This window comes from Tachyglossus aculeatus, chromosome 20 (genome assembly GCF_015852505.1).
Source record: "Tachyglossus aculeatus isolate mTacAcu1 chromosome 20, mTacAcu1.pri, whole genome shotgun sequence".
NCBI classification, from domain to species: domain Eukaryota; kingdom Metazoa; phylum Chordata; class Mammalia; order Monotremata; family Tachyglossidae; genus Tachyglossus; species Tachyglossus aculeatus.
In genome coordinates this window covers 3,212,334-3,230,246 of record NC_052085.1, presented here as the reverse complement: position 1 = coordinate 3,230,246, position 17,913 = coordinate 3,212,334, and the positions used below count along the sequence as shown (strand labels likewise).

The 17,913-nt window shown below is 47.8% G+C and overlaps 1 protein-coding gene across 1 annotated transcript; it reads left to right on the top strand.

Annotated features, from left to right (window-relative positions):
* Positions 1-2,657: 2,657 nt before the first annotated feature.
* Positions 2,658-17,477, top strand: SLC46A3 (solute carrier family 46 member 3). Its single transcript, XM_038762178.1, has 6 exons — positions 2,658-2,862; positions 3,241-3,454; positions 6,902-7,772; positions 9,613-9,696; positions 15,078-15,234; positions 17,005-17,477. The coding sequence occupies exons 2-6, from the start codon at positions 3,263-3,265 to the stop codon at positions 17,087-17,089; spliced, it is 1,389 nt and encodes a 462-aa protein (XP_038618106.1). The 5' UTR covers positions 2,658-2,862; positions 3,241-3,262; the 3' UTR covers positions 17,090-17,477.
* Positions 17,478-17,913: the final 436 nt, after the last annotated feature.

The window sequence follows — 17,913 nt, the reverse complement described above, 5'->3', positions numbered from 1 at the left end:
GTATCTACCACAGTGCTTAGAAAAGTGCCTGGCACATAGTAAGCGCTTAACAAATACCACAGTTATTAGCTTGTATTTACCATAGTGCTTAGAACAGTGTCTGGCACATAGTAAGTGCTTAATATAATAATAATAGTAAGGATAAAGACTGTAAGCCCCACGTGGGACAACCTGATTACCTTGTACCTACCCTAGCGCTTAGAACAGTGCCTGGCACATAATAAGCACTTAACAAATACCACAACTATTACTAGCTTGTATCTACCCCAGTGCTTAGAACAGTGCCTGGCACATAGTAAGTGTTTAGCAAATACCACGATTATTATTAGCTTGTATCTACCACAGTGCTGAGAACAGTGCCTGGCACATAGTAAGTGCTTAATATAATATAATAATAATGGGGATAAAGACTGTAAGCCCTACGTGGGACAACCTGATTATCTTGTACCTACCCTAGGGCTTAGAACAGTGCCTGGCACATAGTAAGCACTTAATACCACAATTATTACTAGCTTGTATCTACCCCAGCTATTAGAAAAATATTTGGCACATAGTAAGCGCTTAACAAATACCATAATAATCATAATAATGATGATGATGGGGATTAAGACTGTAAGCCCCACGTGGGACAATGTGATTACCTTGTACCTACCTCAGTGCTTAGAACAGTGCCTGGCTCATAGTAAGCACTTAACAAATACCACAATTATTTTCTGTTTGTGTCTACTCCCGTTAGGATTGGGGGCCAGGTTCTGTCAGGCGAGGGGTCTGAGGGGCAATGGGTCTCCCCGGCCATCTGAAGAGGGCCTGGGGGTCTCCAACCCAGGAGCGTGTGGGGAAAGGGAAAGGAGGCGAAGGAGGGAAAGAAGGGAAAGGAGGGCGAGAGGGGAAAGGAGGGAGAGGAGGGAAAGAAGGGAAAGGGATAGGAGGGAGAGGAGGGAAAGAAGGGAAAGGGAAAGGAGGGAGAGAAGGGAAAGCAGGGAAAGGAGGGAGAGAAGGGAAAGGAAGGAGAGAAGGGAAAGAGAAAGGAGGGAAGGAAGGGAAAAAAGGGAAAGGGAGAGAAGGGAAAGAAGAGAAAGGGAAAGGAGGGAAAGAAGGGAAAGGAGGGAGAGAAGGGAAAGGAGGGAGAGAAGGGAAAGGAGGGAGAGAAGGGAAAGGGGAAGGAGGGAGAGAAGAGAAAGGAGGGAAAGGGAAAGGAGGGAGAGAAGGGAAAGAAGGAAAAGGTTGAGGGAAAGAAGGAAAAGGGGGAAGGGGAAAGGGAAAGTGGGCTTGTCGTGGTCGGTGAGGATCCGCCTGGCCGGGACAGCTGGAGGCGGCGGGCGTCGCGGGGGGCGGGTGGGGTCGGAGCCGGAGCCAATCAGCGGGAGCGGGCGGGCGGCGCGGGCCAATCAGAGAGGGCGGGGGGCGGGGCCTGGGCAGATTGACGTGGCCGGGCGGGCCCTCCGCGGAGGCGGGGAGCGGGGGGAGCCGGACCCCTACACCCCTCCTCCTCCTCCTCCTCCTCCTCCTCCGCCGGCGGCGTCGCCTGACCCCCAAATGTGATCCGTCACGGGGCTCCGCCCTACCCAGGGGCCGCTGCGGGGCTCCGCGGAAGCCAGCTCTTCTCCCCTCCTCCCCCTCCTCCTCCTCCTCCATCTGTCCTCTTCTTCCTCCCTTGGTCCACCTGCCTCTGTCCCTTGGCCTTCTCCCTTGTCTTTCCCCCTCTGCCCCTTGGCCTCCTCCCCCTGGCCCCCTCCTCCGCCCTTGTCCTCCTTTGGTCCTCCTCCGCCCTTGTCCACCTGCCTCTGTCCCTTGGCCTTCTCCCTTGTCTTCCTCCCTCTCTCCCTTGTCCCTGCCTCCCTCTGTCCCCTTTCTCCTCCTCCCTCTCTCCCTTGTCCTGCCTCCCTCTGTCCCCTTCCTCCTCCTCCCTCTCCTCCTCCCTCTGTCCCTTGCCCTCCTCCCTTGTCTTCCTCCCTCTCTCCCTTGGCCTACCTCCCTCTGTCCCCTTCCTCCTCCCCCTGTCCTCCTCCTCCCTCTGTCCCTTGTCTTCCTCCCTCTCTCCCTTGTCCTGCCTCCCTCTGTCCCCTTCCTCCTCCCTCTCCTCCTTCCTTTCCTACTCCTTCTGTCCCTTGTCTTCCTCCCTCTCTCCCTTGTCCTGCCTCCCTCTGTCCCCTTCCTGCTCCCTCTGTCATCCTCCTCCTCCTCACTTGTCCTCCTCCCTCTATCCCTTGTCTTCCTCCCTCTCTCCCTTGTACTACCTCCCTCTGTCCCCTTCCTCCTCCCTCTGTCATCCTCCTCCTCCTCACTTGTCCTCCTCCCTCTGTCCCTTTCCTCCTCCCTCTGTCATCCTCCTCCTCCTCACTTGTCCTCCTCCCTCTGTCCCTCGTCTCCCTCCCTCTCTCCCTTGCCCTGCCTCCCTCTGTCCCCTTCCTCCTCCCTCTCTCCTCCTCCTCCTCCCTTGGTCCTCCTTCCTCTGCCCCTTGTCCTCTTCCCTTGTCTTCCTCCCTCTCTCCCCCGTCCACCTCCCTCTCTCCTCCTCCCCCTCTCCCTTGTCCGCCTCCCTCTGCCTCCTCCTCCCTCTGTCCCTTTCCTCCTCCCTTGTCGCCCTCCTTGTCTGTCCTGCCCTCCTCCCCCCGTGTCCCCTTCCTCCCTTGCCCTCCACCCTCCCTCCTTTGTCCTTCCCCCTCCTGTCAGTCCTCCCTCTCCCGGTCCCGTCCCTCCCCCGTAAACTCGTGGGGCGGCCTGGCCTCGGCCCTGCCCCCTCCCCGCAGGCATGTGACCGCGGGAGCGCCGGTCGCCGGGGTTCCTGGTGGCCAGCTGGGCTTGGGGTCGTTCTGCACGAGCCCTGACACCCCCCCAGCCCCCCAGGAAGAGTCGAACGGGGTGAGTTGGCGTCCCCCACTTTGCTTTTATCCGGCACGTCCCTTCATTTACAAGAGCTGTCATCCCAACCCCCTATTGCCCTTCTGTTCCAAACCAAGGGCTTCAAATAATAATGACAACGGCATCTGTTCAGCGCTTACTATGTGCAAAGCACTGTTCCAAGCAAATCGGATCCAACTGTTCAAAAGAGAGTGAAGAAGACCCCTGGGTCAAATGTAAACCTCCCCTCCTGGGACCGGGTTCCTCCTCGATTCCAAAAAAGCTAAGCTAACAAAGCCCGAGCTTCATTTTCACTTTTTCAATCCTTCGGGAACCAAAGTCTTTCTCTACCAAAGTACCTGATTTATATGACATTGTGTTTTTATTTTTTAATTTCAGATGATTAAACCAAACCTCCAAAATGAAGAAGATTATGTTCATAGAACCTGCCGTTTTTCTTCACGCATTTGCCATGTCTCTGTCCACACCACTGACAACCCAGTATGTCTATCGGAGAATCTGGGAAGAAACAACCAACTACAGTTTTGCACAGAATAGCAATATTTCAGAGTGTGGAGAGAACAAAAGCAATCCAATCTATATCATTCAGAAGGTAAGAAATATCAAAAGATGCAGAAAAGATACTGATGATCATGTGTATTTTTAAAGTTACTGTACAAGAATGAATTGATTATCTCTATGATTCCCACTGCACATTTAAAATACCTTTACATGAGCATGGTCTAATGGAAGTTGAGTGATTTTTCCACTCCCCCCGCCCATTCAGACTATAGGCAATTAGGGATAATTTGGGCCAAAACGTCCCAGTTTTCCTCATTAGCAGATTACCTTTTAACCTAAACTATCCAGATAATTGTCTGAAATTCTCCAGTTGACTTTGCTGTGTAGGAACAGCTTTCACGACAGCAGAAAGCCATGCCGTAAGCAAGTGAATGACACATTTTACGGCATCTGAAATTAAAAAATTAAAACACAATGTATCCAGGAACCAAGACTCCCCCTTTATGGCATTGCTCCGGTCAGTTGATGTGGAAGGTGTTTTTGAGGCTAGAATTGTCCCAGGAAACAGATGACTTAAATCTACTTGGGCCAACTTCCTCCTGCCACCTCTGAATGGACCGGAATTTTGCCAAACCCAAGCCTGTTGGGATACTCGGCAGAACCTGTTTTCCCTCTGAGAGATGTCATTCTCCGAAGGAGAATCACGCACAAGGATGGAACCTGAAACCATCCAGCTGAAAGAGGGGAACAAGAGGAGGCCTTAGAGGTAGAACCACAAACAGGAATCGGATTTCTTCCAGGTCCCCGATGCATTTCAGAATCAAGCCCTGTCCTAAATGAGATGCTCTGCCAGCCTGCTTTATTCTTTCCTGCCTCACTCAAGACTTAGAGGCTGGGAGAAAAGGTGGAGCCAAAAATGGTTTTACTATTAAAGGGATACCTTGCACCTGAGTAGTAAGTAACTTAAGGACAGAACCTGTGGCAATTAACTCTTGGGCTCGCCCAAAGGCCCAGTCCAGTACTCTGCACACCAAATAAATACTTTTGACTGGGCCTATTCAGAATCATGAAGCCAGAAGGGACCAGACACATGTGAATAATAGAATGATCTAAATCAGGTAGTTGTACAGTTCTTTAAGATCCTCTGGGTTCTCGAGCTCCGCTGAGAGCCTTTTCTAGGTTATCACCTTGATAATCGAGACTTAAAGGGAGAAATACCGGATGGTTTGGGAATCTTATTCATTCATTCATTCAATTGTATTTATTGAGCACTTACTGTGTGCAGAGCACTGTACTAAGCGCTTGGGAAGTCCAAGTTGGCAACATATAGAGACGGTCCCTACCCAACAGTGGGCTCACAGTTATTCCCTGTGGTTGGGTCTTCAGCGGACCCGGGAACCACTGAAGGCCAGAGGATTTGTGGGACAACTAACCAGGCAGCATCTCATTGATAAGGAGTCTCATTTTGTATGTATTTATTACTCTTGTACGTATTTATTACTCTATTTTACTTGTACATATCTATTCTATTTATTTTATTTTGTTAATATGTTTTGTTTTGTTCTCTGTCTCCCCCTTCTAGACTGTGAGCCGACTGTTGGGTAGGGACCGTCTCTATATGTTTCCAACTTGTACTTCCCAAGCACTTAGTACAGTGCTCCGCACACAGTAAGCGCTCAATAAATACGATTGATTGATTTAAATCTAGTGTGCTTTATGGTACTTGTGAAGCACTTACTATGCGTCAAACACTGTTCTAAACGCTGGGGTAAGTATAAGTCAGTTAGATCAGACATACTCCCTGTCCCGCAAGGGGCTTACAGTCTGAAGCAGGAGGGAGAACAGGTATAGAATCTCCAATTTACAGTTGAGGAAACTGAAGTCATCATCATCATCAATCGTATTTATTGAGCGCTTACTAAGTGCTTGGGAAGTACAAATTGGCAACATATAGAGACAGTCCCTACCCAACAGTGGGCTCACAGTCTAAAAGGGGGAGACAGAGACAAGTGGGAGACAAGTCAAGTGACGTGACCAAGGTCACCCAGCAGGCACTTGGCGGAGCAGTTGGCCGAGCCGGAATTAGAACCCAGGTCCTCCGACTCCCAAGTCTTTCCATTAGGTCACGCTGCTTCTGCTGTGGTGGGGGTTCCTGGAGGCTGGTGGTCGGGGGGCGTACGGGCCGGGGTACTGGGGCAGGGTGGGGGGTAAAGGGGAGCCCACATCTTCAGTTGGCTACTGGGAAACCCGACTCTCCGTCTTGGCTTCAGAGCCACCTGCTCCCAGGCTCTGCGTCTGAAGTGTGGGGATCCTCAGATTAGGATTCGAAGGTCACACACCCCGAAAAATGTCGTTAGGAGCTGCATCCGGTCCCTTTATTCTCCCTACCAGGCTCTTATCTAAACTGTCTTCTTGCTAATTGTCAACAGCTCTTTGGGGACCTATTTAGGAGAGACTTGGCCCGCATCGAAAAGAATCAAGTCTTTGGAAAATGATCATTAGTTTGAATTTCTGCTAAATGAATTCCAAAGAGAACTCTGCTTAGAATACCAAGGGTCGTGCCTTGGGTGGGATTGGGAAAGGAACCCCACAGGGGCAACTAATTCCTAAAATGAAACCTCTTTCTCTGATACTAGGAAAGCTTGGAATTTGACATACCCCACAGGCAGCAATAAAGCCAGAAAGGATGGTCTGTCAGGCATCGACTTTTCAACCCTATGACTCAGCCGTGTCATCTTTGGCTATCATGAGGCAGAGAAATTGCTGTCTGCACAGTCATCTCTGTAAAGCGATTCCCCTGCAAACAGATTTGCAAACTTTCCTTATTGCCAAATGTGGTTTAAGTTCTGGGTGGAAGTACTGTTATGGTGTACTTTCCCAAGTGCTTAGTACAGTGCTCTGTACTAAGTAAATACTCCTGACTGGCGGACTACTATCAGCTGTCGCACGTTATCCTATCAGGGTTCTGTTACAAAACCCAGCACTTAGAACAGTGCTTGCACATAGTAAGCGCTTAATAAATGACATTATTATTATTATTATGAAAAGGTCAGCCATTTTCACTACATCTCCACTGGGCCACTTTTAAAAGGCCGCGTTGAAAGAGATTGCATCACATTTGCTTTCGGCTAGAAGTGGGAAAGCAGGTGAATCATGGCACTCCCTGTATAACTCTTCTAATAATTAATAATAATATTTGTGGTATTGAAGCGCTTACAAATACGAAGCACTGGTGGATTCAGGATAAGCAGGTCCTGTCCCACTTGGGCTCGCAGTCTAAATAGCTGGAGAATGAGTATTTAATCCCCCTTTTACAGGTGAGGAAACGGAGGCACAGAGAGGTTACTTATCCCAAGGTCACCCAGCAGCCAAGTGATGGAGCCTGGATTTTAGAACTCAGGTCACACCGCAGACAAGTGCAGAGCCAGAATTAGAACTCAGTTACTTCTGATTCCCAGGGCCATGCCCCCTCTTAGGCCATGCTGCTTCAATTCATTAATTAATCAAATTGTAATCCAGTCGCTTCATGTCTTTGCAGGAAGTTCAGAAAAAGGCCTCCCTATTTAACCTGCAGATGGACTTGAGCGGATTAATCCCCGGCCTCGTGGTCACCTTCATTCTTCTATCCAACAGTGACCGTCGAGGACGCAAGCACCCTATACTCCTCTCTTCCCTGGGTGCCCTGGGCACCAGCGTTTGGCTCAGCGTGCTTTCCTATTTCTCCTTGCCCCTCTACCTTCTGATAGCATCGTCCTTTCTGGGGGCGCTCCTCGGCAACTTCACGACTTTCTTCGGAGGGTGCATGGCCTTTATCGTGGACCAGTGTAAGGAGGAGAAAAAGAAAACGATCCGGATAGCGATCGTTGACCTAATCCTCGGACTGGTCATGGGCCTGACGGGGCTGTCTTCCGGCTACTTCATAAGAGAACTAGGTTTTACGTGGTCATTTTTAATCACTGCTCTGGCGCTGGCGTGTAATTTGATCTACATTTTCTTTTGCCTGGAGGACCCAGAAAGCCCACCTCCAACCCAGGATGCTTCAGGGACCTGCAGCGAGGGCATCAAGAAACTGTTCTCCGGCATTCACCAGCTTTTTAAAAACGCTTCTCGCAAGCGACGGACGTTGATCTCTCTGTTGCTCTTCACAATGGTTACCTATTTCACCGTCCTCGTCGGGGAAAGCCCCATCTTTATTCTTTACGAGCTGAACGCGCCTCTCTGTTGGAATGAGGTCTTCATAGGGTACGGCTCGGCCCTAGGAAGTATTTCTTTTTTGAGCAGTTTTCTCGGGATATGGTTTTTTTCTTACTGTCTCAAAGATAGCCACATGGCCTTCATTGGGATTCTGACCACTATTGGTGGAATGGCTATGGCAGGCTTCGCCACAACCACGTTGTTGATGTTTTTAGGTGAGAACCCAAACTCCAGTCCTTGGATACAGTTGCGTCCGATTTTCCTAGAGCCCACGGGAGCCAGGTTTTTGAGGGACTTGGGGCTATGGGAAAATCGTGTTACGGTGGCCATCGACTCATTGGGAGTTAATGGGTTGTGGGGTGGGGGTAAACCAATCAGTCACTCAATCGGTGGTATTTACTGAGCACTTTCTATGTGCACAGCACCATACCAAGCTAAAAAATACCATGATGGCATTTTTCAGTAAATGTTCCACACCTTTACACCTTTAAATAATAATAATTATACATGCTATTATATGTATTAATATTATACGTACTTATTATGTATCAAGCATGGGGTACTATGGGGTAAATACAAGTTGATTAGGTCTCACCTGGGGCTCACAGTCTAAGTAGGAAGGAGGTCAGGTATTGAATCCCCATTCTGCAGATGAGGGAACTGAGGCCAAGGAAAAATAAATGACTCACCCAAGGTCCCACAGCAGGCAGAGCTGGCTTTAGAATCCAGGTCTTGTGATTCCCAGGCCTGTGCTGTTTCCACTAGGCCTCACTGGTTCTCAATCGTTGCTGCCTTATTAAATACTGAAAGCTGCAAAACGCCAAGTCTTGTCCGGTGCAGGGCAGTCGGACTGAGGCGGAGGCCCTTTAGACTGTCAGCTCGTTATAATAATAATGATGGCATTTATTAAGCACTTACTCTGTGCGAAGCACTGTTCTAAGCGCTGGGGAGGTTACAAGGTGATCAAGTTGCCCCACAGGGGCTCACAGTTAAGGGCAGGGAACGTGCCTGCTAATTCTGTTGTAAGGTACTCTCCCCCAAGTGCTTTAGTACAGTGTTCTGCACATAGTAGAGAAGCAGCGTGGCTCAGTGGAAAGAGCACGGGCTTTGGAGTCAGAGGTCATGGGTTCGAATCCCGGCTCCGCCACATGTCTGCTGTGTGACCTTGGGCAAGTCACTTAACTTCTCTGAGAGCCTGTTACCTCATCTGTAAAATGGAGATTAAAACTGTGAGCCCCACGTGGGACAACCTGATCACTTTGTATCCCCCCCAGCGCTTAGAACAGTGCTTCGCACATAGTAAGCGCTTAACAAATGCCAACATTATTATTATTATTATAGTAAGTGCTCGATAAAAATGATAGATTGGTAGCAGCCTCGTCCCTCAACTGACACCATGCCCAGCTGTTTCTTCCCACACCGAACCTGCCTACGTGCACTCATAAAGCGCATTCATCCTGAACAGACTCGGACTGTGGGCAAAACGTTCTTCACAGGATTTCTTCCTCCCGGCAGGAGCTGAATGCCCCGCGGAAACCCTGGCTCTGACTTGGTGCTTCAGGGTTCCTTCGGGCCAAGCTACCACGGGGAGAAGATCAAGGATGTCCAGGGCAGAGGTTCCCAACTCAATCAGTCGTTATTTACTGGGCTCTTGGGTATGCAGAGCACTGTACTGGATGCTTGGGAAAATGCGGTATAACAGAGTTGGTAGACACGTTCTTTGCCCATAGCGAGCTGACGGTTTAGCCAGGGAGGTTAGCAACCAGAAACTGCTGCCCTTGGGTTACCAGGAGGCATTGTGAGTGGCCTACAGATCGGTACTCCAAAGCCAAAAAATTAAATAGAAAATGAAGAACGGGGAGTTAATGGGAAAGTTAATCACACAGTGGCAGTGCTTAAAGTCAGCCGCCTCTGAGATCGCACACCCCAAGACTGTGCCCAAAGATTAAAGGGGCAGAGCATGTACAGCCTACAGCAGTGAGATCGGTTTTTAACCTTAATGTCCGTTGGTTTCTCTACTTGAGTTAACGTGGCTCTTCCAATGATGTTTTGCAGTCAGGCTGCTGTTCCTTTTTGCTTTCATACCCATGTCAGTCTTACGGGCTATGCTGTCTAAAGTGGTTCGGGCTACAGAACAAGGTAAGTCAAGTTTGCTGAAGAAATATTAGTAACAAAAGCAGACCCTCTGTTTCATTGTGGGAATTCCAGGCATGGAAGGAAAATAAATCAGGTGCAGAAATCCCCCCCCGACCACCAAACCCTTTGTTAATAACAATAATGATGGTATTAAGTGCTTACTATGTGCCAAGCACTGTTCTAAGCGCTGGGATAGATACAAGGTAATCAGGTTGTCCCACGTGGGGCTCACAGTCTTATTCCCCATTTTCCAGATGAGGTAACTGAGGCCCAGAGAAGTTAAGTGACTTGCCCAAAGTCACACAGCTGACAAGTGGCAGAGCTGGGATTAGAACCCATGACCTCTGACACCAAAACCCGTGCTCTTTCCATTAAGTCACGCTGCTTCTGTACTTGGTTCTACAGCACAGACAGATTTTAATTTTTTTTCAGAAGAGCATTACTTTCATTTAATTTCTTCTTCATGCACTAGGTTTTAACTGATCCTTGCCTTCACAGGGTATAGCATTCCCATTTATTTTCAAATTGCTCATTTATAGTTTAGAATAAAAATTCTAAGTGGTACCTAGTCACCAAATCATCTTTTATGCAGCAGCTTTCTCAGTTTTTTATTCTGAATTTTAGTGTTTTGAGATGACCCAGGAGTAAATTTTTATAACGCTAAGAAAAAAAAAAAGATACATTAGGACCATAATGCAGGCTGGATTTTAAAGGCAGAAAACTTTGTGATTCTTTTGTTTATGCAACCATTGCCAGTAGGCTGGCTTAAAATATGCTTCCAAAGTCTTCCCGGCACTTGTAAAAATGAAAATCAGAAATTACAATATATAGGAAATACTTGTCTTTGCTGTTTGATGAAAATACACTCATTAGAGTGTTTGATTAATTTATTCATTAACCCAAACATCCCCAGCTTAGAAGGGGCGGTAGGAAAGAATGTATAGAGCAGTCAGATGGGTGGGAGGAATTTATAATAATAATAGCATTTATTAAGCACTTACTATGTGCAAAGCACTGTTCTAAGTGCTGGGGAGATTATAAGGTAATCAGGTTGTCCCACGGGGGGCTCACAGTCTTCATCCCCATTTTCCAGATGAGGTAATTGAGGCCCAGAGAAGTTAAGTGACTTGCCCAAAGTCACACAGCTGACAATTGTCGGAGCCGGGATTTGAACCCATGACCTCTGACTCCAAAGCCCGTGGTTTTTCCACTGAGCGACGCTGCTTCCCCCCTAGAGTGTGGTAATGTGGTGGTGGTAGCTGTGAGGAGGGAGGGGAAGCTGTGAGCAGAATCTAGTTGTGCAAAAGACCATTCATTCATTCAATCGCATTTATTGAGCGCTTACTGTGCAGAGCACTGTACGACCAGGCCCCTGGAGGTGAAATTGCAGTCATAGGGGAAAGTGACAAGACTAGGAAGTCTCTTACCTCGATACCCCTCTTCCTCCAATTCATAACCTTATTGGAACCTTCCCTGACTAAAAGACCTCCTTTCCTCTTCTCCCACTCTCTTCTGCTCCGCTCTTACTTGCTCCTTCATTCATCCCCCCCTCCCATCCCTCCAGTACGTGTGTATATATCTGTAATTTATTTATATTAATGTCTGTATCCCCCTCTAGACTGTGAGCTGGTTGTGGGCAGGAATAGGTCTGTTTGTCGTTGTACTGTACTCTCCCAAGCGCTTTGCACACAGTGTGAAAGAATGAACCCCCCCACGCCCACAGCAATTACATACATAGGCATATGCTCTACAAATTTCCCTATCTGTAATTTATTTATAGTGCTTAGAACAGTGCTTGGCACATAGTAAGTGGAAAGAGTACGGGCTTGGGAGTCAGGGGTCGTGGGTTCTAATCCCGCCTCCGCCACTTGTCAGCTGTGTGGCTTTGGGAGAGTCACTTAACTTCTCTGGGCCTCAGGCCTCAGTGACCTCATCTGTAAAATGGGGATTAAGACTGTGAGCCCCATGTGGGACAACCTGATTACCTTGTATCTATCCCAGCCCTTAGAACAGTGGTTGCACATAGTAAGCGCTTAACAAATAGCATTATTATTTTTTATTATTAACAAATACTATCATTATTATTATTATTTTCATGTCTGTCACCTTTTGTAGACCATAAGTCCATTATGGGAAGAGATCGTATCTACCAAGATTTATCATATTGTACTTGCCCAGGTGGTTAGGCCAGTGTGCTCAGCACACCCTAAGCGCTCGATAGAGCCTTCCCAGACTGAGCCCCCTTTTTCCTCTCCCCCCCGGACAGCACCTGTATATATGTTTGCACAGATTTATTACTCTATTTATTTTACTTGCACATATTTACTATTCTATTTATTTTGTTAATGATGTGCATTTAGCTTTAATTTTATTTGTTCTGACGACTTTACAACTGTCCACGTTTTGTTTTGTTGTCTGTCTCCCCCTTCTAGACTGTGGGCCCGTTGTTGGGTAGGGATCGTCTCTATATGTTAACGACTTGTACATCCCAAGCGCTTAGTACAGTGCTCTGCACACAGCGCTCAATAAATACGACTGTCCTCCTTCCTCTCCCCCTCCTCCCCCCTCCATCCCCCCGCCTTACCTCCTTCCCTTCCCCACAGCACCTGTATATATGTATATGTTTGTACGTATTTATTATTCTATTTATTTATTTATTTTACTTGTACATATCTGTTCTATTTATTTTATGTTGTTAATATGTTTTGTTTTGTTCTCTGTCTCCCCCTTCTAGACTGTGAGCCCATTGTTGGGTAGGGACCGTCTCTAGATGTTGCCAACTTGGACTTCCCAAGCGCTTAGTACAGTGCTCTGCACAGAGTAAGCTTTCAATCAATCAATCAATCGTATTTATTGAGCGCTTACTGTGTGCAGAGCACTGTACTAAGCGCTTGATACGATAAATACAATTGCTTGATTGAATGAATACCCCTGATGTAGCTTTAATGTCGCCCTTCCCTCCTGGGAACTACATTTCCCAGAACCCCTTGGGGGACAGCAGACCCTTTTTGGAAAGTGAACTACATTTCCCAGAATCCTTTGGGGGAAAGCGGACCCTTTTTGGGAGGGTGAACTACATTTCCCAGGATCCTTCGGGGGAAACCAGAACCTTGTTGGGAGGGTGAGCTACATTTCCCAGAATCCTTTGGGAAACCCGGACGTTGTTGGGAGGGTGAACTACATTTCCCAGAATTCTCTGGGAAACCAGAACCTTGTTGGTAGGGTGAACTACATTTCCCAGAATCCTTTGGGAATCAATCAATCGTATTTATTGAGCGCTTACTGTGTGCAGAGCACTGTACTAAGCGCTTGGAAGTACAAGGTGGCAACATATAGAGACAGTCCCTACCCAACAGTGGGTTCACAGTCTAAAAGGGGGAGACAGAGAACAAAACCAAACATACTAACAAAATAAAATAAATAGAATAGATATGTACAAGTAAAATAAATAAATAGAGTAATAAATATGTACAAACATATATACAGGTGCTGTGGGGAAGGGAAGGAGGTAAGATGAGGGGGGTGGAGAGGGGGACGAGGGGGAGAGGAAGGAAGGGGCTCAGTCTGGGAAGGCCTCCTGGAAAAATATGGAACGCTTCACGAATTTGCCTGTCATCCTGGGAAGCCAGAACCTTCTAGGAGGATAACCCCCATCAGCAAGCTGGGCAAAACTAATCATTTAGTTTTAATGAACTAAATTATTCAGGAGCTTCCTGTTCCCTTCCAGCATCAACTTTAAGTGCAGAAGGGTTTGTGTCAAAGTGATTACTGGCTCTGTTTTCTCATTTTTTCCTCTGTTTATTATGGGGCACCCTGCCAAGTGTGAAGCTTCCCTATTTTTCCTATTAGATTTACCCGTTCATGTCGGATGTTGGAGACCCCGATTTTAAAGGGGATGTGAAAGAAGAAGCGGGAGCCCTGGTGGCTTTGCCCTTGGCTCTGTTTGTTAGTCACTGTAGCTAAGGGAAGGAGAAAAATCAAGCAATTTTTGAGCTACATCACGCAAATGGGGGGTTGGTTTAGGTTGATTTAGATGAGATGCGGCGTGGCTTAATGGAAAGAGCCCGGGCTTGCAAGTCAGAGGTCGTGGGTTCTAGTCCCAGCTCTGCGACTTTGGGCAAGCTTCTCTGTGCCTCAGTTCCCTCATCTATAAAATGGGGATTAAGACTGTGAGACCCACGTGGGACAACCTGATTACCTTGTATCTACCCCAGCACTTAGAACAGTGCCTGGAACATAGTAAATGCTTAAATACCATTATTATTATTGTTGTCAAAAATCAAATGAAGCCACCTACTTTTTTTAATAGTATTAAGCGTGTGCCAAGCACTGTACTAAGCACTGTACTAAGCACTGGAGTAGATATGAGTTTTAGACTGTGAGCCCACTGCCGGGTAGGGACCGTCTCTATATGTTGCCAACTTGTACTTCCCAAGCGCTTAGTACAGTGCTCTGCACACAGTAAGTGCTCAATAAATATGAATGAATGAATGAATCAGTTTGGACACAATCCCTGTCCCACATGGGGCTCTCAATCTTAATGCCCATTTTACAGAGGAGGAAACAGAAGCCCAGAGAAGTTCATTTCTTCATTCAACCGTATTTGATCGCTTACTCGTCCTCATCATCATCAATCGTATTTATTGAGCGCTTACTATGTGCAGAGCACTGTACTAAGCGCTTGGGAAGTACAAATTGGCAACCTATAGAGACAGTCCCTACCCAACAGTGGGCTCCCAGTCTAAAAGGGGACTGTATGCAGAGCACTGTACTAAGCGCTTGGGAGAATACATTACCATAATAGATTCCCTGCCCACAAAGCGCTTAGTACAGTGCTCTGCACACAGTAAGCGCTCAATAAATACAATTGATTGACTGATTTACAGTGTAGAGACGACTTGCCCAGGGTCATACAGCGGAAACAGGGCAGACAGGGGATTAGAACCCAAGTCCTTCTGACTCGAGGCCTGGGTTCTACCCACGCCGCTTCTCGATTTCCCCGTGGTATTTCCAGCAGCTGTAGGAACAGGCTGCCTCGTCTGAACCCGCCCGGGAGATATCGGGAACGGAGGACTGGATCAGGAGGCTGAGCTCTGTTTGGAAAAGTCCCCGGTTCCACCGTTCATTCAGTCGTATTTATGGAGCGCTTATTGTGTTTAGAGCACTGTACTAAGCGCTTGGGAAGTACAAGTTGGCAACATCTAGAGACGGTCCCTACCCAACAGCGGGCTCACACCCTCAACAGGAACTAGCCCTGTGAAGGATGGACTCCTGTTCACCGTGGCCTGCCAGGGGGTCCCCGCCAGGAGCCTTCTGCAACTGCCCCCCACACAGTAAGCGCTCAATAAATACAATTGATTGATTGATTGATTTCTGTTTTCCAGGGACACTGTTCGCCTGCATCTCCTTCCTGGAGACCCTGTCCGGGGCCACCGCCGTTTCGGCTTTCAACGGAATTTATTCCGCCACCGTCGGGTGGTTCTCCGGCTTCACTTTCCTGCTCTCCGCCGGCCTCTTGCTAATTCCCTTGACCAGCCTATGGTAGGTCCTTACTAATAATACTAATGAATAATTATGGTATTTGTTGATGATGATGATGGCATTTATTAGGCACTTACTATGTGCAGGGCACTGTTCTAAGCGCTGGGGAGGATACAAGGTGATCAAGCTGTCCCACGGGGGGGGGGGGGCTCACAGTCTTAATCAATCAATCAATCAATCGTATTTATTGAGCGCTTACTGTGTGCAGAGCACTGTACTAAGCGCTTGGGAAGTACAAGTTGGCAACATATAGAGACAGTCCCTACCCAACAGTGGGCTCACAGTCTAAAAGGGGGAGATGGAGAACAAAACCAAACATACTAACAAAATAAAATAAATAGAATAGATATGTACAAGTAAAATAAATAAATAGAGTAATAAATATGTACAAACCTATATACATATATACAGGTAATCCCCATTTTACAGATGAGGGAACTGAGGCACAGAGAAGTTATTTGTTATGCACTCACAACATGCCAGGTATTTTACTAAAGCGCTGGGGTGGATACAAGCAAATCAGGTTCATTCATTCATTCAATCGTATTTATTGAGCGCTTACTGTGTGCAGAGCACTGTACTAAGCGCTTGGGAAGTCCAAGTTGGCAACGCACAGAGACGGTCCCTACCCAACAGTGGGCTCAGTCAGGGTGTTGGACACAGTCCCTGTCCCACGTGGGGCCCACAGTCTCAATCCCCATTTTTGAGAGGTGATTTTTGAGAGATACTCACTTGTATCTCTCCCAGCGCTTAGGACAGTGTTTGGCACACAGTAAGTGCTTAACAAGTACTGTAATTATTATTACTCAATGGGGTGCCTTCCTGCTGATGTTTCGGAGCAGCGTGGCTCCGAAGTCAGAGGTCACGGGTTCAAATCCCGGCTCCGCCAAGTGTCAGCTTGTGTGACTTTGGGCAAGTCACTTAATCAATCAATCGTATTTATTGAATGCTTACTATGTGCAGAGCACTGTACTAAGCGCTTAACTTCTCTATACCTCAGTTACCTCATCTATAGAATGGGGATTAAGACTGTGAGCCCCCCTGTGGGACAACCTGATCACCTTGTAACCTCCCCAATGCTTAGAACATTAATTCAATTGTATATATTGAGCGCTTACTGTGTGCAGAGCACTGTACTAAGCGCTTGGGAAGTACAAGTTGGCAATACATAGAGACGGTCCCTACCCAACAGTGGGCTCACAGTCTAGAAGGGAGAGAGCAGTGCTTTGCACATAGTAAGCGCTTAGTAAATGCCATTATGTAAATGGCATTATCATCATTATTATTATCATTATTATTATTATTATCATATTATATATTATATTATTATATATTATTATAATAATTAATAATAATGATAATGGCATTTATTAAGTGCTTACTATCTGCAAAGCACTGTTCTAAGCGCTGGGGAGGTTACAAGGTGATGAGGTTGTCCCATGGGGGCTCACAGTCTTCATCCCCATTTTACAGATGAGGTAACTGAGGCACAGAGAAGTTGAGATTATTCTGGGCTGCACCCATCCTCCAGTGGCATGGACAAGGGGACAAACGGGGGGAGCTGGAGGAGGTGCTACCACTGGCCATTTTCATTCAATCGTATTTCTTGAGCGCTTACTGTGTGCAGAGCATTGACCCTCAACTCCACACCCTCCCCTCTCTTCAGCCCTCGGCTGGGGAATGTTTGGAAAGCCATCCGGACGGGGCGGGATTGGATTTGGGGTATCTCCTCTCAGCGGCCCACCCCGCTCGGTCCCCATGTCTTTGCAGCGTTGTGATGTGCGTCAGCTGGGATGAAGAGGACAGGACCCGCCTTCTGCAAGACGGAGAGCCCGAAGAAAGTTCCCACGGTTGACCCGCCCTCCTGTCCTGCCCCCCAGCCAACGGGGCCCACGCACTGACCTTGGGCCCTGGACGGCAGAGAATTCGCCCAAGGCAGGAAGGAAGCCCTAGATGGGAGAGGACCGTTCGCTTTTGACTGGGGAAAGGTGAAAAAGATGGGCTCTGTTTTGAGCTAAGAAACCCAGCTGTCGGAGAGTCACCCGCGTTGTCTATCACAGCGCCTCTTGAACCTCGGCATCCTCACCTGAAAATGAATGTCGTCGTTGACCCTACCTAGCCCAGCGTGCCTGGAAGAGGAAAGACGAGACAGTGGAGGTGGCTACCAGCTTATGGCCCCCTGCCTTTTTAAAAATGGTATTTGCTAAGCACTTGTGGGGCTCATTCATTCAATCGTATTTATTGAGTGCTTACTGTGTGCAGAGCACTGTACTAAGCGCTTAATAATAATGATGGTATTTGTTAAGCACTTACTATTTGCAGCTGGGGAGGATACAAGGTGATCAGGTTGTCCTGTTGGGGGCGGGGGGGCTCACGGTCTTAATCCCCATTTCCCAGATGAGGTAACTGAGGCCCAGAGAAGTTAAGTGACTTGCCCAGAGTCACACGGCTGACAATTGGCGGAGCGGGGATTTGAACCCGTGACTCACAGTTTGCAGATGAGGTAACTGAAGCACAGAGAAGTTATGACTTGCCCAGGGCAAGTGGCGGAGGCAGGATTAGAACCCAGGTCCTTCTGACTTCCAGGCTGGTGTTGTAACCACTAGATCACACAGCTTCACTCCTTCCGGCTGTAGGGTCATTGGAGAGGCTCGTCAGCTCCCAGATTTTGGGGGCAAA